This window comes from Castor canadensis, chromosome 7, assembly GCF_047511655.1.
Source record: "Castor canadensis chromosome 7, mCasCan1.hap1v2, whole genome shotgun sequence".
Lineage (NCBI taxonomy): Eukaryota > Metazoa > Chordata > Mammalia > Rodentia > Castoridae > Castor > Castor canadensis.
This window is the reverse complement of record NC_133392.1, coordinates 33,174,969-33,198,371: the sequence shown is the minus strand read 5'-3', so window position 1 is coordinate 33,198,371 and position 23,403 is coordinate 33,174,969. Positions and strand designations below refer to the sequence as shown.

The window sequence follows — 23,403 nt, the reverse complement described above, 5'->3', positions numbered from 1 at the left end:
CCATTGTATCCCAGTCCAGGGTTCATGCCTGGTCCCGAACATCTCCCCCTACTCTATTTCTTAAAGCTCCTGATGCATTTCTATGTTTAATCTGAGAAGTCATCTTTTTGATGTTTCGAGTTCCTACTGAAAGTAAACAAAAACAACAAATCATTAATAACACAATGCCAATGAAATACCAAAAGGAATATTTCAGAGTATTAAAAGGGTTAAATCATTGTAACTCATCTAATATAGTCTTTGCTATATCTGCAGGAGCAGCCACCGATCGTGTGCTCACTGCATGGCTAAAATTTGCCATCTTAAGGCTTGTAGGTTAAGGGAATCATTGTTATTTTCTCAGGCTCCCATGACATGTGCTTTAACGAGTTTCCACGGAAAGTCTGTGGCATTGTAGATGCTGCAGTAACACAAATATGGTGGAAGCCTGCATGGCATAGTGAATCTTGATGGAATTTCAGCATTTGAACTTCATCTCCCATAGCCAGCAAAGCAGCTTCTAGAGAATTTAAGCAGATATCAATTTTTTCATCTATAGCAACTTGTTGTTGAAAGGCATAACTGACAGTTTGTGTTAAGGTATTAATGTAATGAGTATTTTGAATGCTTTGGCAGAGGGCTACTGCAGCGGTAGTCATGGTGGCAATAGCAGGGATGGCTGCCACAATGCCTGCTATCAAGAGTCCTACAAATCTTTCTTCTCTTACTAATAATGATTTTATTTCTTTGATAACCTGTAGTCCTGTATCATGGTACCATGGTCCTGTGAAATTTGTAGGTACCAAGATATATGGGCTTTGTTTTATATAAGTAGGTTGCCATTTATGTAATTGTCCACACATGAGGTTAAATTGCAATAAGAACAAGAGCTATCAAAAATAGTTCTATTTTTAGAAATGTTAATTGATCCAGCCAATAAAGCAAAAGGATGTTGAACACAAGCTTGCAACCCTTTAATAACAGAGCTGCCTGAATGGCTAGTTAGATTGATATTAGCAGTAGTATCTCTGAGTTTCCATATATCTGATTGAATGATTCCTCTGTCAGGTCCCACCAGAGGGGTGGCTCAATACCCATATTATTGGTTTCAGAAGTTCATTATGAGACCATGTAGCCTGTAACATTTGTAGCCATTGGAGAAGCAAATATGCATTGTTCCCATGAGGCTCCCTTATGGGGGCTCCAGAGACTGCATTTGTCATGACAGCGGGGAATGTGAAGCCAATGTGTAGCACTATATGGACCAGTGGCATTAAAGCCAAAAAATTCTAGTTTTTTTTAATCAAGAAACTGAGTACCATTCCATAACAGAGCACTTTTCCAAATAGGTGTGAGAGGGAGACAATAAGGCAAATTCCCCAGACATACGGGTAAAGCAACAGCTTGTCCTGTAAAATTATAATTAGTGAAAGTAGGAACCAGGTGTCCACTGGAGTGACCTCCTACCAGCTCAGAGTCATTAGTAAAAACTGATATAGGTGGACTTTTCCAGGTAATGGCATGAAGCAGAGGTGGATGAGGCACAAATGCCCAATGCACTAAGGTCTGGGCTTCTGCAGCATTCACCTGCTGACTAATGATGGTAATCACAGCTAGCAGAAGAACAGCAGCAGTTTCTTCCTGTCCCCACCCCTTAATGGCATTCTTGGCCATGTCCACCAAGCATGTTGTTTGACCCCAAGTTGGGGGGGTAGATCCATAGGTTGTTTTACTGCAGTTGTCAATGTGGTGATGTTGCCTCTTGTAGGACCAGTAAGGGTGGTTCCTTGTCACTTTCAGTGACAGGATCTCCATTGGTTTGGTTTTCACTGGGCTTGGGCTCCTCTCCTTCATCAGATGGAGCTTCTGCATCTCATGGCTGATGGGTTCCATGGGTCTTCACAAACCATGAGGGTACCCAAATTGGGCTTTCTGCACCTTCAGGAAAAACACAAGCTTGGCCTTGGCCCCATAACAAGACCAGGTTAGGGCCTTGCCAGGCCCCAGTCATTACATCTTTCCACAATACCTGTGGCAAATGTTGTTTATTATGATGTTCCCAATGTTTTTCAGCTGGAGTAAAGCCAGATTCAGAGTAATTTAAAAAATTTAAAGTAAAAAGGGCTTTGTTAATTTGAGTGGCCGGGGAGCTGTCTCCCCCTTCTTGTCTTTGTAATTGAAGTTTTAAAGTTTGGTGAGCCCGTTCTATTATAGCTTGGCCTTGGGGATTGTAGGGTATGCCTGTGGTATGAAGAATTTTGTAGGAGGAACAAAAAGCCTTGAAGGCAGTAGATGTATAGCCTGGGCCATTATCAGTTTTAATATGGAGCGGCTTGCCCATCACCGCAAAGGCGGCCAGCAGTGATCTATGACATGGTGTGTTGCTTCCCCTGATCATGGAGAGGCAAAAACAAAACTAGAGTAAGTATCAATGACAACATGGACATAACGCTCTTGTCCAAAAGATGGAATGTAACATCCATCTGCCATAAGGGTAGAGGATGAAGACCACAATGGTTAACTCCCTCACTGGGCACAGGCAAATGAGGAGCACATTTTGAACATGACTTAACAATCTGACGAGCTTGTTCTCGGGTGATATGAAAATGTTTGCGAAGAGCTCTGGAGTTTTGGTGGAACTGAGAATGACTTTGTATGGCCTGGTTTACTGGTGATGAGTTATCCACCTGTAAAATTAATGGAGAAACCAAGGCATTGGCCTGGCTATTGCCCTCTGCCAAAGGCCCAGGAAGGCCAGAGTGGGACCGGAGATGGCTCACAAAATAGAGATGTTGGCATTGTTGTAATAAAGCCCTTAACTCATGGAGGAGATGAAAAAGCTGTTCATCATTAGCAGGTCCTATATAAGCAGTTTCAATAGTCTTAAGTACACCATAAACATATGCACTATCTGTATACAAAGCAAAAGGAACATGAACAAAATCCTGACAAGCCAATATAACTGCCTGAAGCTCAGCATGCTGAGCAGTGGAAAAACCTGTTTGTACAACCTTTTGTCCTTGAGAGGAAAAGTAAGCAGTATTTCCAGAACCTGAAGCATCAGTAAAAATCACAAGAGCCTGAGACATGGGATCCTCTCAGATATTGTGAGGAAATATAAAAGCATGTTGAGAAGCAAAATTAAGAAGTTTAGAGGAAGGCAAATGTTCTCCAAGCTGTCCTGGAAAGTTTGCTAATGCACTTTGCCACATGGTATCAGTACACCATAACCAAGCCTCTTTTTCCTTGGTAAATGGGACAATAATAAGGGATGGTTCTAGTCCTAGCAGTTGTACAGTGCAAAAACATTCCATGGCTATTAATTTTGCTACCATATTATGGTAAGGAGTGATGACTCTAGCAGGGGAGTGAGGTAAATGTAACCACTCTAGTACTCCCTGAGTCTGCCAAAGAACTCCTGTGGGTAGACTTGCAGTAGGTAAAATAAGAAGCTGTATTGGTTGAGAATAATCAACACGAGTTCTTTGAGAGTTATAAATAGCTTATTCAACCTTAGCCAGGGCCATATGACCTTCCTGTGTGAGACATCTAGGAGGTGATGGTTGAGTGTCTCCCTGTAAAATTTTAAAGAGAGGAGACAGTTCACAGGTAGTAAGTTTTAAGGCAGGATGTAGCCAATTTACATCATAATTTTTTTTGATTAGAATAATTTTTGAAAATCATTTAAAGTTTTTAAATTATCTTTATGGATTTAATTTTTTTGGGGGGGTGGATAGTCCATCCCTCACTAAGCTGTCCCAAATATGAAAAGGGAGATTGTTTTTGTACTTTATCTGGAGCTACAATAAGGCCCCATTTTGGCAATTGTTTAAGCACATGACCCAATAGATTTTGAAGAATATCTAAATCAGGGTGGCTAAGTAAGATACCATCCATGTAATGAACAATATAAGGCTGATTAAATTTTTGTCTTAAAGGCTCTAAAGCTGAAGCAACAAACTCTTGACACATAGTAGGGCTGTTTGGCATGCGCTGAGGCAAAACCTTCCAATGATAACGTTTACGAGGAGCCTGATGATTATGCATGGGTACAGAAAAGGCAAATTTTTCTCTATCTTCCTCATGCAATGGAATAGTAAGAAAGCAATTTTTAAAATCAATAATATAAAGATAATTTTGTAGGGGAATGGCAGTGGGTGAGGGCAGGTTGTAAAGATCCCATTGGTTACATAAGTTTATTGATAGCTCTTAAATCCTGTAGAAAATGCCATTTGCCTGATTGTTTCTTAATAACAAAAATAGATGTATTCAATGGACTATGAGATATTTCTATATGTCCTGATTGAAATTGCTCCTGAATTATGGCCTGTGCTGCTGCTAATTTCTCTCCTGTTAGGGGCCACTGATCCACCCATATTGGCTCATTAGTGAGCCAAGTGATTTTACAGCTGTGCGAAGTGGGGGGTAGTTTTTTAATCAGGTCCCCTTCTAAAAATGTGTAGGAGACATCTTGTATCCCAATCCCATATGAGGAGGATGGGGCATAGAAGAGATGAGTTCCTTTATTCCCTGTTGACTCTTTCCTAGGCATTTATGAGGATCAAAACCCTGTTGTAACATCATATGTGATAACTTAGCACTGGGGCTGTATAAAATAGCTCCCATTTCCTGTAAAACAGCTTTTCCCCATAAACTTACTGGCAAATCTTTTAGCACATATGGTAAAAAGGTGCCAGAATGTCCTTCCTCATCATGCCAAGAGATGGCACAAGCACTTTGTAAAGGAGCTGTGGCAGAGCCAACACTTTTTAAATCTGCTGTAGTGTAAACACAAGGCCATGTGGATGGCCAGTGTCACTCTGCAATTACAGAAACATCTGCTCCAGTATCTAGCAATCCCATAAGCCACTTGCCATTTAAAAATAGAGCCATCTTGGGGTGGTCAGAAGTGACTCGTTGTACCCAGTAAGCACGATCGGAATGACTAAACCCTTTTTCTCCCTGTGGGGTGTCCATGAGCTCTTTTCCTATCCTTACGTTGGGAAAGATTATCAACTGTGCAATCTTATCTGTGGGAGCAATAGCCACAAAAGTCTGAGGAGCTTGAGCAAGAATTTTAAGTTCTTCCATATAATCTTGATCAATAACTTTAGGATGTATTTGCAGACCCTTTAATGTCAAACTATTTTTTCCTAAAATTAATCCTATTGTCCCTTCTGGTATGGCCCAAAGACTGCTGTAGGGATTGTCTGAGTTCCCATCTCAGGAGTTAATACATATCGGGTGGAGGGACTGAGATCTAGTCTTGTGCTTCCAGGGGTGGCACGAAAGAGGTCTGAAATGGTGACCCAATTGGTCCTTTCTGGAGGGTAGTGAGGGTCAGAGCTGGCCCCATGAGGAGTTTCCCTGCTGTCTTTGCAATGGTCAACCTTCTATATCAGATTGTGAGTGACACTCATTACCCAGTGATGGCCACATTTGCAATGAGGACATATTCCTGGGGGCTTTTGTCCTTGACCAAAAGATCCAGCAGGTGGCAAATTTGCTTTTGTGGCTTTATGACATTCTTTGGCAAAATGACCTGGTTTTTTACAATTATAACAGACACCTCCTTTTGAAGGGTTTAAGGTTTCCTTCAGGGCGGCTGCTAATGCCATTCCCTGAACATAGCCTTCCCCTATATCTGAACAAAGCCAAATCATGTCTTATAAGGAAGCCTTTTTCCTATAAGGTCTGACAGCTTCCTTACAATGTTTGTTAGCATTTTCAAAGGCTTACTGTTTTACAGGGAGAGTACCCAATTCAGGGTCCCCAACAGTTCTACTCCTATGCTGTAAGCCACAAAGTCTTGAAAAGTTTCTTCAGGACCCTGAATAATTTTAGTAATTTCTTGGGTCTTATCTCCTTTAGTGGGTAGCTCTTCCCATGCTCTGGTGGCAGCAATACCCGTTTGGTCATATGTTAATGGGGGACAATTTAATTGATTTTGCAAGCCTGTATGGTCCCTGTGACCTAGGAGCATATCTGCAGTAATTGGTATGCCGTAAGCAGTATTGCGGGTGGCTTGTTCTTTACATATTTCAGGATAGCCAGTTTTCCATAGTAAATAATCTCCAGGGCCAAGGCAAGCTTTAGCAATAGCCAACCAATCATCAGGAGGGAAAGCAGAGCCAGCAGCGATGCTATTTAACAGTTGCTGTGTAAATGGAGCTGTAGCTCTGTACATGGTACAAGCTCCTTGAGCTCTTTTAAGGTTTCAAATGGAATAGGTTCATAATGCCTCTGAGGCTGCCCTGCAGCTGGATTGGTTTGTTCAAAACCTGGGTATATATTTAAACCAGAAGTGTCCTCCCCTGACTTTCATGCCAGAGCCAACATACGTTGTAATGGACTCTTTTTAGAGGATATAGTTGAAAGTGAATTTTTGAAAGGTTGAGGCAGAGCATCCTGATAATCTTCCTCATTATCATTGTCTTTTGACTCGGATCTGTTCTCAGAATGCCTGTCAGTAAAGGGTGGGTTAAGTTTGAAAAAAGGCTGTGGGGGTTCCGCCTGAGCCATAAGGGCTGAAGTGACAGCTGCCATTTCCTGATTTTTTTATAGCCTCCTGATTCAGATTCAGAGGTCCTAATTTTTATTTTATGAATTGGAGTTGGGTCTAAACAGTCCCGAATTTGACTCCACTTACCCAAGGTAAAAATTGGCATATCCTTAGCTCCTTCCTCCCTTAGTGTAGCGGTTTCTTAAACTCTCTCCTAACTTTTGCCAGGTTTCTAAATTAACTGTCCCGAACAAAATCTAAAACCTGTACAAGTTGATGAGACTTAACTTTACTACCTCTAGTTTTAAGCATAGCTTTAAGCATCTTTACATAGGGGTCTCTTTTCTTAGATCCAGTTTGTCCCATACTTATTACTCCAGACTGTATTCAGAACTGCACTCTTCCCTTACCTTATTTTTCTTGTGGACGCATCCTTCAGAGAGTGTTCCCTTGCCTTGTCCAATGAGTTCTCTTGTAGTCAGGCCCCAAGGTTGGGCGCCACTTGTCCGAGACCTGTGTAGGTATGCTGCATGAACCTGACTAAGAGCAGTGGGGGAATGAGAAATAAGACACACACAGACATTAGACATGAATCAGAAAATAGAAATCTGTCATTGGGAGGGCTGCACATTTCTGGTGGGATATGCGAGCACCTTCCTGAGTCACAGTGTTTATTTTAAAGGTCAGTACAAGGAAAAGACTCCGGTAGAAATCAAGCTTCAACAATTTTTTGATCTAAGGAAAAAGGAATGAGGTTTGGTGGGCTAATTTTCCTAAGGCTGTAGAAGCTTAATTACAACACGTCAGTTCTGGAATCATCAAGGCATGCAGGACACCTTTCTAAGGTATTGATTAATGTGGCATCAGGGAGTCTCCTAACAGTTCTGGTACTTTAGTTTTGCATCAGGGGGCTGGTATGTGGACACAGCAGGTTGTATTCTTCAAGGAGATGTGAGAACAAAGGTCAAGATACCAGGTGCTGGGAAAAATACAGTAGGAGAGACTGTGCAAGCTCCTACCATGGAGAGGCTGTGCAAACTCCATTTTTTTCCCAGTCCAGGGCTCATGTCTGGTCTCTGACACCTGGCCATCTTCTTCAAAGGCACACTTCCAGTGGCCTCATAACCTCCCACTAAGCCACACCTCCTGAAGGTTCCACCTCCTTCCAATAGCTCCATCCTGGCGAGCAAGTTTTTTAACACATGGAACTTCAACATCAAAACCTTAGCATTCTGAAATCTGAATCGTGCCACTCAAAGCTTCAGTCAGGGCATTTTGTATTTGAGATTAGAAATGCCCTATTTGTAGCAATTTTAACCCAAAAGCATAATATTTAAAAGCCAACTCATGTTACTAATACTTTGATGGACTAAGGCAATATGTATTTTTAAACTTTTTTTTTAATGAGATGGGGTCTCACTAAGTTGCCAAGGCTTGTCTTGAACGCCTGTGTTCAAGTGATTCTCCTGCCTTAGCTTCTTAAGTAACTGGGACTGAAGACATACCACCACACCAGTCTAGAATTTGATCCCCAAACTGATAATTCAGAGTAGCTGAGAGAGGATATATTTCTATCAAATCACCTTCTCAAATACTCTAAGCTAGCAATTGAAAGATAAGGAGCTGAACTTTGGAGGCTATACTCCCTAAATATGGCCTAAAATATTCCTATCCTGAGTTGTATGTTAAATGTAGGTCCATAGGCTATGGACACCACCTAAAAAGGATCATGAAGTAAAGTTGGTTCCTGTACAGAAATTAAGAAACTGATCACATATTTAGATCTCAGTGGTGGGGCCTCTCATCTGTAGCTAAAGGCAAACAGGAATTCCAAAAATTGAGTTAGATTTCCCTCAAGAATTGGCTTTGGATTTATTCTGGTAAGAGAACATCTGCTGGCTGAGACCATGAAACCCTCCCTTAACAGTACAATCAGGATGATTGTTTTCCTTAAGGCGCTTTAAAGAGTCATGATAGCCAGAGGAAGAAACTCCAGCAATCTGATTTTAAGCAATGTTTCTTCCTGTACTAAAAGAATGTGGTGGTCGTTTTTTTTGTTTTGTTTTGTTTGGTTTTTTTGTCATTCAGGCTAATTCTAGGAATTAAAAATGGAAACATTATAAATAAGGTTAAGATTACTTTTCCATTTTGCAATATACATAAGCCAAGGGAAAAAGGACTGTATACCCTGTCATCTCTCCCACCAGCACTTTATTTTTCTAGGTTGAATTCTGATCCATGTTTGTATAAACAATAATCCATTTTAGAAGAGATACATCCAAGGGCTTTTTACCTTAGATACTAACCTGGTAGATTTCTGAAGAACATATGCAAAAAAGCTACCACATAGGCCCTGACACATGTAGGCTTTTAATGAAGGTTGACAGGTAGATGAAATGGAAATAAATAAGTGTGAATATGAGTGAACTGGTCCCTGAACAAGGGAAGATAAACAAACAAGTGACCAATTCTGGAGTACAACTGCCTAAGAAAAATGATCCTATCTAGTTCGCCCAGCAGGATTTCCTTGTGTTCTAATTCTAAGACATGATCTCTATTTGAGACAGAGAATTTCCATACCTTATCTTTGTACTGGGGGGAATATAGAAGTAACATAATTATCATAGACAATCTTAAATAAAAAGAAGGGATTTACAGCAATGCTTTAAATATGATGCTTTAAATTTGATTCAGGTGTTTGTAATTGTTAGAAGAGCATATTTTTCATATTTTCTATCCCTATATAAGGGTATTATTTGACAGTGTATTACTTACTTGATTCTATCTTGAAAGAGGACTCTGAACCATAACCTGCATGGCCAAGGCAAGAACAGAAACAAAATGTTGGGGCTACTTAGACCAGTCATTTTTTTTCTTTTATTTTTAGTGAGTGGTAAAATATGTAAATTTTATATTATTTAAATTTTAACTATTTTTAAGTCTGCACTTCTTTTAAGAACTTACACATTATTATACAGTCATCTCCACTGTCCATCTCCAGAACTTTTTTATCTTCCCAGATTGAAACTCTGCACCAATGGGTGCAGACAAAACATTAACTTCCTCTTCCTTATTCCCCTAGTCACTGTTGCTGCTATCATTCTAATTTCTGAATGAGTTTGACTATTCCAGGAGTCATCATATAAGTATAATTATACAGTATTTGTACTTTGTGACTGGTTTATTTTGCTTATCATACTGTTTTCAATGGACCAGTCATCCTTAATCCTTCAGGGGATAATCACAAGATTATTGAGAATCTGATGAAAGCTAAGGAACTTCCAAGCAGTCTGTACAGGTATACTGAAATTTTTTCATTTAATTAAGAGACATTTTAATCTCTGGAAGTGGAACTATGATCTCCAATTGAGAACCCTTCACCTGGACCAAAAAGTACATGAAAAATAGAGATTAAAGGCCAACCACTAACATATGGAGGGCAGCGGCTGGTAGTGAATGTTTCCATAGGGATCAGGAGCCAAGACTAGTAGAAGTATGGATGACAGATTCAGAGACAGATGGCTCTGAAATGGACACTACCCCTAACTCTAAAACTTTCCTATCTGGATACAGCAACCTACAAAAAATGTAAACAGGTGATCAAGTTAGAGAAACAAGTTAGAATGAGTGAATAAGTTAGAATGAGCAAGGGAGTGGGGACATGTTAAGTGGTCAGTTTAGGACAGGATTTATTTTTTCATTTTTCTTTTATTATTCATATGTGCATACAAGGCTTGGTTCATTTCTCCCCCCTGCCCCCACCCCCTCCCTTACCACCCACTCCGCCCCCTCCCTCTCCCCCCCCTCAATACCCAGCAGAAACTATTTTGCCCTTATTTCTAATTTTGTTGTAGAGAGAGTATAAGCAATAATAGGAAGGAACAAGGGTTTTTGCTGGTTGAGATAAGGATAGCTATACAGGGCATTGACTCACATTGATTTCCTGTGCGTGGGTGTTACCTTCTAGGTTAATTCTTCTTGATCTAACCTTTTCTCTAGTACCTGTTCCCCTTTTCCTATTGGCCTCAGTTGCTTTAAGGTATCTGCTTTAGTTTCTCTGCGTTGAGGGCAACAAATGCTAGCTAGTTTTTTAGGTGTCTTACCTATCCTCACCCCTCCCTTGTGTGCTAAAGCTTTTATCATGTGCTCATAGTCCAATCCTCTTGTTGTGTTTGCCCTTGATCTAATGTCCACATATGAGGGAGAACATACGATTTTTGGTCTTTTGGGCCAGGCTAACCTCACTCAGAATATGTTCTCCAATTCCATCCATTTACCAGCGAATGATAACATTTCGTTCTTCTTCATGGCTGCATAGAATTCCATTGTGTATAGATACCACATTTTCTTAATCCATTCGTCAGTGGTGGGGCATCTTGGCTGTTTCCGTAACTTGGCTATTGTGAATAGTGCCGCAATAAACATGGGTGTGCAGGTGCCTCTGGAGTAACCTGTGTCACAGTCTTTTGGGTATATCCCCAAGAGTGGTATTACTGGATCAAATGGTAGATCCATGTAGGATAGGATCTTGATACAAAACTATAAAGTCTCTTTCTATTTCTTCTGTGACTACAAATCTTCAGTTAATTAATATTTTAAAGTACTACCCATATGTTTTGATTCGGCCTTTGGAAAATCTTAACAAAATCTCATGTTTTTATTCTTTATGGACAAATTTGGCTTTGTGTTAATTTTCTGGCTTTGTTTCCTTAGAAACCTGATAAAAGTAGAATGTCAGCTACATTATCAGACAATTGTTTAGACCAAAGTGGAGGAGAAATTGAACCAAAAAAGAAAAATTTGTTAAAATGGACTATTTTATATACACTTACTCATTTTGTTAACCATATATTATACATAAGAAATTTAAAAATAATGCATCTTACAGGAAACTTCCAACTTTAGCTGGAATTGAAGCATACATCTGTGCTCAGCAGGGAATTTCCAGTACAGAGGATCTTTGCTGTTCTCAAACAAATATTGAGCTCCCAAAGGGATCGAGTCAATGCCTTGTATGTTGGACACAGCCTAAACCCCTGCAATTTTCTCTTGCAGGCATTTTCAGCTTTCTATTTTGTGATGGACTTTTTAAACTTGACATCAGAAAAAGTCTCATCTCAGGAAAAGATGACTGAGATAATGGCAAATTTCTGCTCCAGGCCTTGGGAGGAGGTGAGTGACTAAAATTAGAGCTATCACAAGTACCCTGTGCTCTCAGTGATGTGGAAGGTGTGATTCTGCTCTTAACCTTATGCTGATTTGATGGAGATCCAGCAAATGTGCTAGAGAAGCCTAACTATGGAGTCAGGAATGAATTTATTCACATTCCCTTATAACTTGACATAGAACAGCTTTAGTAGGTCTGTGTTTCTCACCTAATGTGAAGTTTTATAATTGGCAGCTTCTAGCACAGTGTCAATAGTCCATCTCTACGTCAGCCATTGCCTCTTCACTTCTGCTGTCATGCCTATTTCCTCATGGACAGAAGACAGCGCTGTGGCCTCTTTGTTCAAGGTCAGAAGAGGGGGAGAACCAGACACATCTGCTCCTTTTTATAGGACAGTAAAGGCTATGCCAGAAGCCCCTCATCAGAAATCCCCTTATTTGTTAAGCTTTTTTATTGTAAGTTTTATTTTTTAACTGATACATAATAACAGTACACTTTTATGTGGTACAATGTGATATTTCAACATATGTATATATTATGAAATTATCAAATCAGGATAATGAGCAAATCTATTGCCTTAAGCATATGTCATTTATTTGTGGTAAGAACATTCAACATCCTCTTTTTTAGATCTTTTGAAATATGTACTACATTATTGTTAACTATAGTTGACACACTGTACAGTGAATAGAACACTAGAATTTATTCCTGTCTGTGACACTGTACTATTTACCAACTTCTCCATATCCCCATCCTGCCCTGTACCTACTACCTTCCCAGTCTCTGATAAGCACTATTACTTGTCTCAACACTATGAAATCAACTTTTTAGCATGTATTAATTAGATAAAATAAGGTGTTTCATTATCAGACCAATTTTTAATATTTCACATATTAGATCATGTGATATTTGTCTTTCTGTGTTTGGTTTATTTAACTTAACATAATGTTCTCCAATTTTATCCATGTTGTCCAAAAGGATAGATGTCATGCTTTTTTAATAGCTGACTAATATTCCATGTGTGTGTTCATGTATGTATGTGTATATATATCACAGTATGATACATATATGTATATATATATATCACATTTTATTTATCCATCCATGTGTTGATAGATTGAGTCCTAGCTTGACTTTTGGACTGCAGTAAATATGAGAGTACAGATAGCTCTCTCACATATTCATTTCTTTTGGATAAACACCCAGTAGATCTTGTAGAACTTTATTTTCTAATTTTTTTGAGGAAACTTTGTACTGTTTTTCATAATGGCTACATGGATTTACATTCCTTCCAACAGCATATAAGGGTTTCCTTTTCTCTATATCCTTGCCAACACTTGTCTCTCTCTCTCTCTCTCTGTCTATGTGTGTGTGTGTGTGTGTGTGTGTGTGTGTGTGTGTGTGTGTGTGGTGCTGGAGATTGATTGCAGGGCCTGTGTGTGCTAGACAAGTGCTCTGAACTATACTCCTAGTCCACTTTTTTCTTTCTTTCTTTTCTTAAGCTTTTTGTTTGCATATATTAATTATAAAAGACAATGAGTTTCATTTTGACATTTTACACACACACATAAAAGGTACTTTGATCATGTTCATCTCCCCATTACCTTCTCTTGTCTTCCCTTCCCCTTCCTCCTGCTCTCCTTTCTCTTCCCGAATGGTACCCTTTCTACTTTTGTGCCATTTTTAAAGTCTAGATTCTGCATATGAGAGAAAACATGGGACATTTGCTTTTCTCAGTCTTGCTTACTTCACTTAACATGATGATTTCCAGTTCCATCCACTTTCCTGCAAATGACATGATTTCATTCTACCTATGGCTTAATAACACTCTTTTGTGTATATATACCATAATTTCTTTACCCATTCCTCTATTGATGGTCACCTAGGCTAATTCCATAGCTTGGATATTGTGACTAGTGCTATAATAAACATGGGCATGAAGCTATCTCTATTGCTGATTAACTTAAATTCCCAAGAGTGGTATAACAAGATCATATGCTACTTTTATTTTTAGTTTTTTTGAGGAACTTCCATACTGACTTCTGTAGTGGCTTCACTCATTTAGCATTCTCAACAATAGTGTATAAGAGTTTCTTTTTCCCTAAGTTCTTACCAGCATTTGTTGTTATTTCCTTAATGATAGCCATTCTGACTGGGATAAAATGGAATCTCAATGTCATGTTGATACGCATTTTCTTTATGACTAAGGATTTCGTCTTTTGGGAACTGTGTTAAGTTAATTTGCCTATTTATTAACTGGATTATTCATTCTTTGGTGTTCAACTTTTTGAGCTCTTTATATATTCTAGATAAATATTTTTCTCTCATTCAGTATGCAATCCTCTCTGCTTTCCAATTAGCTATAATTACAGGTGTAAGCCACTGTTGCCTGGCTGTGCAGATTCTTTTTAATTTGATACAGTCCCATCTGCCCATTTTTTTAATTTCCTGAGCTATTGGAGTCCTATTTAAAAAGCTGTTGCCTATGTCTATATTTTGAAGTGTTTTCCTGTCATAGTTTCAAAATTTTAGGTCTTACATTAAGGTCTTTGATCCATTTTGAATTGATTTTTTTTAACAAGGTAAGAGATAGTTTCAATCTTCTACATGTAGATATCCAGGGTTTTTTTCCAAACACCATTTGTTGAAGAGTATAACTTTTCTCCAACTTATGTTTTTGGCACCTTTGTTGATAATCAGATAGCTCTAGCTATGTGGGCTAATTGCCCTGATTTTTGCCTCTTATTGTTCCGATCTGTATTGTTCATTCTCCATGTGTTTCTGTAGTTTTGATGCACAGATGACACATGCAGGAATTTCAGGTGTTCAGGGTTCTTGGTTCCACTGTGAGAATGAAAGCACAGGCAGACTCCAGCAGCAGAGGTTGGAAAGATTTTATTTGTAGAGAAGAGAAGAGAAAGCCTGCATAGGGGGCATGCTGGGGGACCCAGAAACCGGTGGTCCCATGGGTCAGGTTGGAGATTGGGTTCTGTGTATTGCCCAAAGGCGGAGATGTCTCTCAGGTGCAAACAGAGGTTTCCTGGGAAGGAGAAGTGTCTCTTTGACCACTTATCACCTTTTGGGACCTCCTGCAGTCTGTCCTTTAGTCCCCCCTAACTGCTGTTAGGGATAGAGATGAAGAAGTCTATTCAGTAACTGCTTCCTGCTAACAGGGGCCCATGAAGGGGCCCGCAGTATTAGGGCTGACCATGACCATGAGAGGGGTTATTGAGGGGACTGCAATTGTAGGTCATTTTCATCTCCATCAGGGGCATTTGTAGTTTGATGAATTCTAAGCAAGAGGAAACAAACTTGACAAGTAAGTTTAAAATGCAAGGCCAAACACAAGCAAGAGAATAATGGCAAGTACAGGTCCAGAAACAGTAGAAACCAAGCCCTGGAGGGGAGCCAGGATTTTATTTGGTCTTATACCTGTGTAGAAACCTGAATTTCAAGAGATTGCTCCTGGAGCCACTTAGCCTGTTGGAGAATGTAGTCTGCATATTCCTCTACAATGCCTGAAGTGTTTATATATGTGCAACAGGAGGTATTGGCCATGGCACGTACCCCTCCTTGTTTAACCAAAAGAAAATCTAGGGCCAGGCGGTGGTCCATTACCATACAGGCAAGGGATGACAAAGACCTTTGCATGTCCTTAATGGCAAGGCCTACCTGGTCTGAGGTGCCCTTTACTACTTTGGTTAGGTTTTTTGCAGTTACATGATTGGCAATCACCCCATAGCTGATTCCAGCTAGGGCTGCAATTAATGTGGTTATCCCTAAAACTATTAGAGTAATCTCCCTTTTATCTCTATGAGAAGTTGTTCCTGTTCATTGGGAAAATTCATTTTGTTGTATTATAGTATTATTCCAAAAAGAGATATGTTCAAGATTAGGTATCAGTTGGGCAATTGCCCAGTTTCCTTTAGTATGGTTTGGGTGTAGATATGGTAGCCCCCACACCTGGTCCTTTTTCCATGACCTTCCAAGAAAGAGATATCCTTCCTCAAGGCATAAAATATCTTTGGTGTTGTTAGCCTGGGCCTGGGAGGTGGATCCTGGAAACAGGTAGTCAGGGATATTAAGGCTGCTGGTAAAAGGTGGAGGCACAGAGGGTGGAAAGGTAGAGTTATACAGTTTTCTTAACCCTTTTTGTATGTTTTGTTAAGGTACATTTGTGGTGGCCTGCAGTAAGTATGCAATAAGAGTTTTTACTAATGAGGTTTGAGGACTTGGTGAGCTTGGGGATGAGGCTCCCATTGCAAGCATTAGCCTAAGCAACTGGGACTCATAAAAGTGGGGCCCTTAGAGTTATTCATACAGCACCAGCTGGCTGTCAGATGATAGTCCCCTGTAAGGGCGATGAAGTCAAAAATGTCTTTTTGGTATGTAGGCCCTAAGTCTTTAATTGACGATGACAAACTGGCAAATAGCTGTCTGGGACAGAAACGTTAAACATCTGAATTTTTGTCTGAAAGGTGAACCCAAGCCAAGAGTAAGACATAGTAGGCTGGTTCTTCCTTGGGACCCCTATAAGAGGAACCATGGCATAGGAGAAATTATCTGGCCTGAATATCAAAGAAGGGAAGGGACCCTAAGTGAAATTTAACAGGACCCACGCCAGCACGTGAGCGGCTGTTGGTCTCTCATAGCAAACCCAGGAGTCCTTTAGTGGAGATTTTGGAAGGATAAATGCTCGAGAGAGATTTAAAACCATTCATGGTCTTCCATGAATGGCTGTAGCTCTTCCCATATGGGGGTGCTAGTGTTTCCAGAAGACCAACCCTATAGCAATATAGTTAGCAAATGAAAGGAACATGCTGATGCTGTCTTTTGAGCTCTAGTTCAATTAGAAGGAGCTGTAGCAGCTAGCCCTATTCCCAAAGTAATTACAAGTGTAATAAATAGACTGATTAGGAGGTATTGGAGGTTTTGATCAGGAAGGCTTAGGAAGGTGACTTATCTCTATCTGTAGGCGTCTTCTTTTTGAACAGCAGTTTTAATCCATCCAAAGGTTCACATGAGAAGGAGGCAGCCTCCAATTCTGGGTCCGGAGGTGGAGATATGATGTCCGCAGAGGAATTCCAGCTCTTGACTCTTGAGTGATGGATCCAGGAATCCAGGCCAGCCACTTGCACTGTCATTGGGTTAGACAGAATAATTGGATGTGGCCCCTCCCAAAGAGGGTGTTTAAGTCCTGGGTTGGATTTGGAGACTTTATTAGGACTAGGTCACCAGGGCAAAAGAGAGGGGGGTCCCTTTATATCCTCCCTGGGGTGGCTTGTTTGATCTCCGAGAGTGTTTGTTGGAATTTTGCAAGTTGAGTGACATGGGAAATTAACTGAGATGTCTCTTGGTCAAGAAGGAAGTCATTGGTTAGGAAAGGCCTGCCGTATAGAGATTTGAAAGGGTCAGTCCTTGCTTGCCTGGAGTGTTTCTGAGCCTGATGAGAGCAATAGGGAGGAGCTTGGTCCGGGGGAGTGGGTTTCTTGGGCCAATTTAGCCAGGTGTCTTTTTAAAAGTTCATTTGTTTTTTCTACTTTTCCAGATGATTGGGGATGCCAGGCACAGTGGGCGTGGTATTCTATGCATAGTACTCTAGAGAGTCCTTTACTTCTGCCTTAAATGCAGACCCATTATCACTTTGAAGGCTTTAGGGGAGACCAAAGCGAGGATTATTTCTGTTGTTAGAACTTGGACTACCTCTGTAGCACGTTCTGTACTACAAGGAAAAGCCTCTACCCATCCGGCGGATGTGTCCACAAATACTAACAGCAGTTTGCTCCCCCTGACATATGGGAAAAGTCTAGTTGCCAGTCTTCCCTGGAATAGGATCCCTGTCTCTGTGCCCCTTGCACCTGGAGTCTTTTATTACTGGGATTTTTTTTTTTTTTTTGTGGCACGTTTCATATCCCTGTAGAACTTGTTAGGCAGTATCCCTTAATTTAGTCTCCCCAAACATTTTTTTGACCAAAACCAAAATATTGTCTAAGCCCAAATGATAGACTTGATGGAGAGTGTTAAGAATTTTCCATTGGAGTGCCTCAGGGAGCCATAACTTTCCTCCAGCAGACACCCACCAGCCCCGGTGATCTAACTGGTACCCTTGGTCTGAGACTTGCTTACTTTCTTCCTCTGATTGATATTGTGGTCTCTCTGGGGGAAGAAGAGTCCTCTCCCAGAAGAGAGGGCCAGCTGTGTATTCCTGCATGGCTGCCCATTTAGCTGCTGCATCAGCTGTTTTGTTTCCCTTTGCTATCTTATCCTCCCCTTTTTGGTGACCTCTATAATGAATCACCAAGACCTCTTTAGGAAATAGAACAGCATCTAGGAGGGCTAGTATGTCACGAGCATGTCTAATGGGAGATCCTGTTGTAGTTAGCATTCCCCTTTCCTTCCAGATGGCTGCATGAGCATGCAGGATCAGGAAGGCATACTTAGAATCTGTATAGATATTGACTCTCTGTTCTTTTGACAGTTTTAGGGTTTCTGTTAGAGCCACTAATTCTGCCAATTGAGCACTTGTATTAGGAGGAAGAGGACTGATTTGTGGATGCCAAATTCTGTTACAACTGTGAACCCTGAATGTCTGACACCATTTTTGACAAAGGAACTGCTGTTAGTGTATAATTCTAGGTCTGGCCTTTTAAGGGATGATCAGTTAAGTCAGGTCAGGCAGCATAATTTCCATAAGTACCTCCTAACATGAGTGTTCAGGATTTCCCTCTGCCTCTGGTAGAAGGGATGCAGGATTCAGGCTCTGACAGGTCCTTAAAGTTTATTTTTGTCCCTCCCAAAAGCTGGGCCTGGTATTTAAGTAGAGGGCTGTCAGATAGCCAAAGTTCTCCTTTTGAGTTTAAAATTCCTGCTAGGTCATGAGGGGTGCAAACCTTTAGCAGGTGGTTTAGGATAAGTTTTTTTAGCTTTAGGCACTAGAAGGCTAATGGCAGCAACTGCTCAAAGACATCCTGGCCATCCCTTGGCTTCCTGACCTAATTCTTTACTTAAGTATCCTACTGGCTGGGGAGTGATACCCCAGAGCTGAGTCACCACTCCCAAGGCCAGTCCTCTGTTTTCATAGACATATAATTGAAACTTGTCCTGTACTAGGAGACCCAGGGCTGGAGCTGTCATAAAGGCTTTTTTTAACTGGTAGAATGCATTTTCTGACTTGTCATTCCATTCAATAAAGGGCTGGGGAATCCTTATGTGCTTTCTTAAGGATCTGATATAAGGGCCTGGCTAGGTCTGCATATCCCAGGATCCAAATTCTACAGTATTCTGTCACCCCCAAAAGGCCCTCAATTGTTTTAGAGTCTCAGGTAGAGGATGAATCCTATCTTCTCCTAGAGACCTCATTTCTTTCTCCAGGACAAGACCTAAATTTGACTTACACAATTGGGCTTTTTCTTTAGAGATTTTATAATATCTATGTGCTAGAAAGTTTAGTAAGGATTAAGTGGCTCATGAAATGACAGCCTCAGTTGGTCCACAGAGGAGGAGGTCATCTACATATTGTAGCAGAGTAGCTTGTGGAGATTGCCACTCTGCCAAGTGTTGGGTTAGAGCCAATCCAAAGAGGTGGGGGCTGTCTCTGAGTCCTTGGGGAGGACAGTCCAGGTGACCTGACCAGCTTTTCATGTGGGGTCCTCAAAGGCAAAGATAGATTGACTTTTTGGGTGTAAGGGAATGCAAAAGAAGGTATCCTTTAAGTCCAGGACAGAGTAGTAAGCAGTAACTGGGGGTATTTGGGCTAGAAGCACATAGGGATTTGGAACTACAGGGTGGAGAGGCACTACTGCTTCATTGATCAAGCAGAGATCTTAGACTAGCCTCCATTTGTTAGGTCCCTTTCTGACCCAAGTATTATATGGGCTGTAGCTTCTATTAGCAGTCCCTGTCTCTTTAAGTCTTTGATTATGAGAATTAGTCCCTCCTTAACCTCCAGTCTTAAAGGATATTGGTTTTTTTTAATTTTTATTTTATTCATATATGCATACAATGTTTGGGTCATTTCTCCCCCCTTTCCCCTGCCCCCACCCTTACCCCCCCACCTCACTCCCTCCCTTACCCATCCTTACACCTCGCTAACCGGCAGAAACTATTTTGCCCTTATCTCTAATTTTGTTGAAGAGAGAGTATAAGCAATAATAGGAAGGAAGAAGTGTTTTTGCTGGTTGAGATAAGGATAGCCTGTATAGCTTATTCTCATTTAGTCAGGTTTGCCAGGGGTCTGTCGATCTTGTTTATTTTTTCAAAGAACCAACTTTTTGTTTCATTAATTTTTTGTATGGTTTTTTTGGTTTCTATTTCATTGAGTTCAGCTTTATTTTTATTATTTCTCTCCTTCTATTTGTTTTGGAATTTGCTTGTTCTTGTTTTTCTAGGAGTTTGAGATGTACCATTAGGTCATTGATTTGGGATCTTTCAGTCTTTTTAATATATGCACTCATGGCTATAAACTTTCCTCTCAGGACTTCCTTTGCTGTGTCCCACAGGTTCCAGTAGGTTGTGTTTTCATTTTCATTGATTTCCAGGAACTTTTTAATTTCCTCTTTTATTTCATCATTGACCCATTGTTCATTAAGCAATGAGTTATTCAGTTTCCAGCTGTTTGCATGTTTTTTGTCTTTATTTTTGTTGTTGAGTTCTAGTTTTATTGCATTGTGATCAGATAGAATGCATGGTATAATTCCTATTTTCTTATATTTGCTGAGGCTTGCTTTGTGCTCTAGGATATGATCTATTTTGGAGAAGGTTCCATGGGCTGCTAAGAAGAATGTATATTGTGTAGAAGTTGAATGAAATGTTCTGTAGACATCAACTAGGTCCATTTGATCTATGGTATATTTTAGATCTAGGATTTCCTTATTGATTTTTTGTTTGGATGACCTATCTATTGATGATAATGGGATGTTAAAATCTCCCCCAGCCACTGTGTTGGAGTTAATATATGCTTTTAGGTGCTTCAGGGTATGTTTGATGAAATTCGGTGCATTGACATTAGGTGCATATAGGTTGATAATTGTTATTTCCTTTTGGTCTTTTTCCCCTTTTATTAGTATGGAATGTCCTTCTTTATCTTGTTTGATCAATGTAGGTTTGAAGTCTACTTTGTCAGAGATAGGTATTGCTAGTCATGCCTGTTTTCGGAGGCCATTGGCTTGGTAAATCTTCTTCCAGCCTCTCATCCTAAGCGTATGCTTATTTCTGTCGGTGAGATGGGTCTCCTGTAAGCAACAAATTGTTGGATCTTCCTTTTTAATCCAGTTTCATCAAACGGTGCCTTTTGATGGGTGAATTAAGTCCGTTAACATTAAGTGTTAGTACTGATAGGTATGTGGTGATTCCTGTCATTTAGTTTTCTTAGTTGTTTGAAGGTTTGATTGTGTGTACCTAAATCGAGGTTACTCTCTGCTTTCTTGCTTTTTCTTTTCCTGTAGTTTGATGCTGCCTGCCTTTTCATGGTTATGTTGGGTGTCACTTTCTGTGTGCAGAATCCCTTGAAGAATCTTTTGTAGTGGCAGCTTTGTGGTCACATATTGTTTTAGTTTCTGCTTATCATGGAAGACTTTTATTGCTCCATCTATTTTGAATGATAGTTTTGCTGGGTAGAGTATCATGGGGTTGAAGTTATTTTCATTCAGTGCCTGGAAGATCTCACCCCAAGCTCTTCTTGCTTTTAATGTTTCTGTTGAGAATTCTGCTGTGATTTTGATGGGTTTACCTTTGTATGTTATTTGTTTTTTCTCTCTTACAGCCTTCAATGTTCTTTCTTGGGTCTCTGTACTTATTGTTTTAATGATAATATGCCGTAGGGTAGTTTTATTTTAGTCTGGTCTGTTTGGTGTTCTGGAGGCCTCTTGCATCTGTATGGGAATAGATTTCTCTAGATTTGGGAAATATTCTGTTATTATTTTGTTGAATATATTACTCATTCCCTTTGCATGCACCTCTTCTCTTTCTTCAATGCCCATGATTCTTAGGTTTGGTCTTTTGATGGAGTCACTGAGTTCTTATATTTTCTTTTCACAGGTCTTGAGTTGTTTAACTAATGGTTCTTTGGTTTTTCCTTTAATTACCATTTCATCTTCAAGTTCTGAGATTCTGTCTTCTGTTTGTTCTGTTCTGCTGGATTGGCCTTCCATTTTGTTTTGCAATTCTGTTTTGTTCTTTTTTCTGAGGTTTTCCATATCCTGAGTCACTTCCTCTTTAATGTTGTCTATTTTCATTCTGAGTTCATTTATCTCTTTATTAATCATGTTCTTTTTTCCACTTTGGTGTGTATACAGTGCTTCTATGGTTTCTTTTATTTCTTCTTGTGCTTTCTCAAATTCTCTATTTTTTTTTGTCTTGGAATTTCTTGAGTGTCTCCTGTACATTTTGGTTGACCATATCCAGTATCACCTCTATAAAATTCTCATTGAGTAACTGTAGTATTTCTTGTTTGAGATTATTCTTGTGGGCTTCATTGGGTTCTTTGGCATAGTTCATCTTCATTTTGTTGGAGTCTGGATCTGAGTATCTGTTTTCTTCATTTCCCTCTGGTTCCTGTACTAATTTTTTGCTGTGGGGAAACTGGTTTCCCTGTTTTTTCTGTCTTCCCATCATTGCCCTTGGTATTGGTATTGTCCCTGTACTGTGTGCAATTAAGTATTTTCTAGCTTGTAATAATAACATTGGTGATATTTAGAATGGAAGGGTGAGAGCAGAGGGAAAGCAAAGAAGGTAAAGAAAAAGGAAAAAACAAATAAACAAACAAGTAGAAAAAACCAAAGCAAACAAACAAACAAAAAAGTTTCAAAGATATAAGCAGGGAGAGATAGTGTACTAATCAACAGTAAGTAAGCTAAACAGGCATTAGAGAGACAGAGAGAGGATTGAAAAATAAAATAAAATAAATAAAATTAAATCTCCAAGTTCAAATGCAATAAAGTTTCAATCTTAATAATTTTGGTGTTAGTCTCTCAGCCTCCAATCCTGGAGATGGTATCTCAGAAGTAGTTCTGTCATTGTCTCATCAAAGGGGGAAAAAAAAAACCAGCACAAAGTGTCCCAAGTTCAAATTCAATGCAGTTTCAGTAAGTTTTTCAGCATGCAGGTGTAGTTCAGTTGTTGTTTCATCAAAGGAAGAGAGGAAAAAAAAGAGTCTGGACACAGGTTTGTGAATGTGTATCTGAGGCTGTGCTCACCTGCCCGTTGCTGTCAGCCTGCTGTTGCTAGAGGCTTTATTTATGCAGATCTCAGGAGTGAGCTTAACACTCACCTGGCCCTGCAGTCTTTGTTCACTTAGACTTCTCCTGGGTGCAACCTCCACTGTTACAAGCTTTCCCCTTTCCAAGCACAATGGGGGAGGTGGCACTACACCTGCTTTCTCCAGCTGGCATGTTTATTTACAGTTCATGTGAGAAGTGGGCCTTCCCCCCTCTCCTGTGGAGTTTTCCTCCCACTGCCATTTTTACAAGCTTTCCCACTCCTGGTTGCTGGGTGGGTGCCACCACTCCTGCCTTCTCTAGCTGGCTTGTTTACTTACAGTTCCATGGGGGATTTCCCCTCCCCCCCTTCAGTACTCAGGGTGCCCCACCCTCTTTGCTATATGTCTTTTTTGTTCTTGCTTATTATTCAGTTTCTCTTTTTTCCCTGGGTGGGGATCGGTCTGTCCAGGGGGCTATGCTGATCTGGCCCAGGATTGTCTGTGGGAGTACCAGGTGCCGCTTAGCTCACCTTGTGGTCTGCATCTTCCCAAGCAGTCTGG

General features: G+C 40.2%; 1 protein-coding gene across 2 annotated transcripts in view; it reads left to right on the top strand.

The window, feature by feature from the left end:
• Entpd1 (ectonucleoside triphosphate diphosphohydrolase 1) overlaps positions 1-23,403 on the top strand; it is a 123,196-nt gene that overhangs the window by 78,483 nt on the left and 21,310 nt on the right. For both annotated transcript variants that reach the window (XM_020175081.2, XM_074078636.1), the window contains one exon: positions 11,537-11,653. In XM_020175081.2, the coding sequence (XP_020030670.1) occupies positions 11,537-11,653 (117 nt within the window). The remainder of the gene's footprint in view (positions 1-11,536; positions 11,654-23,403) is intronic.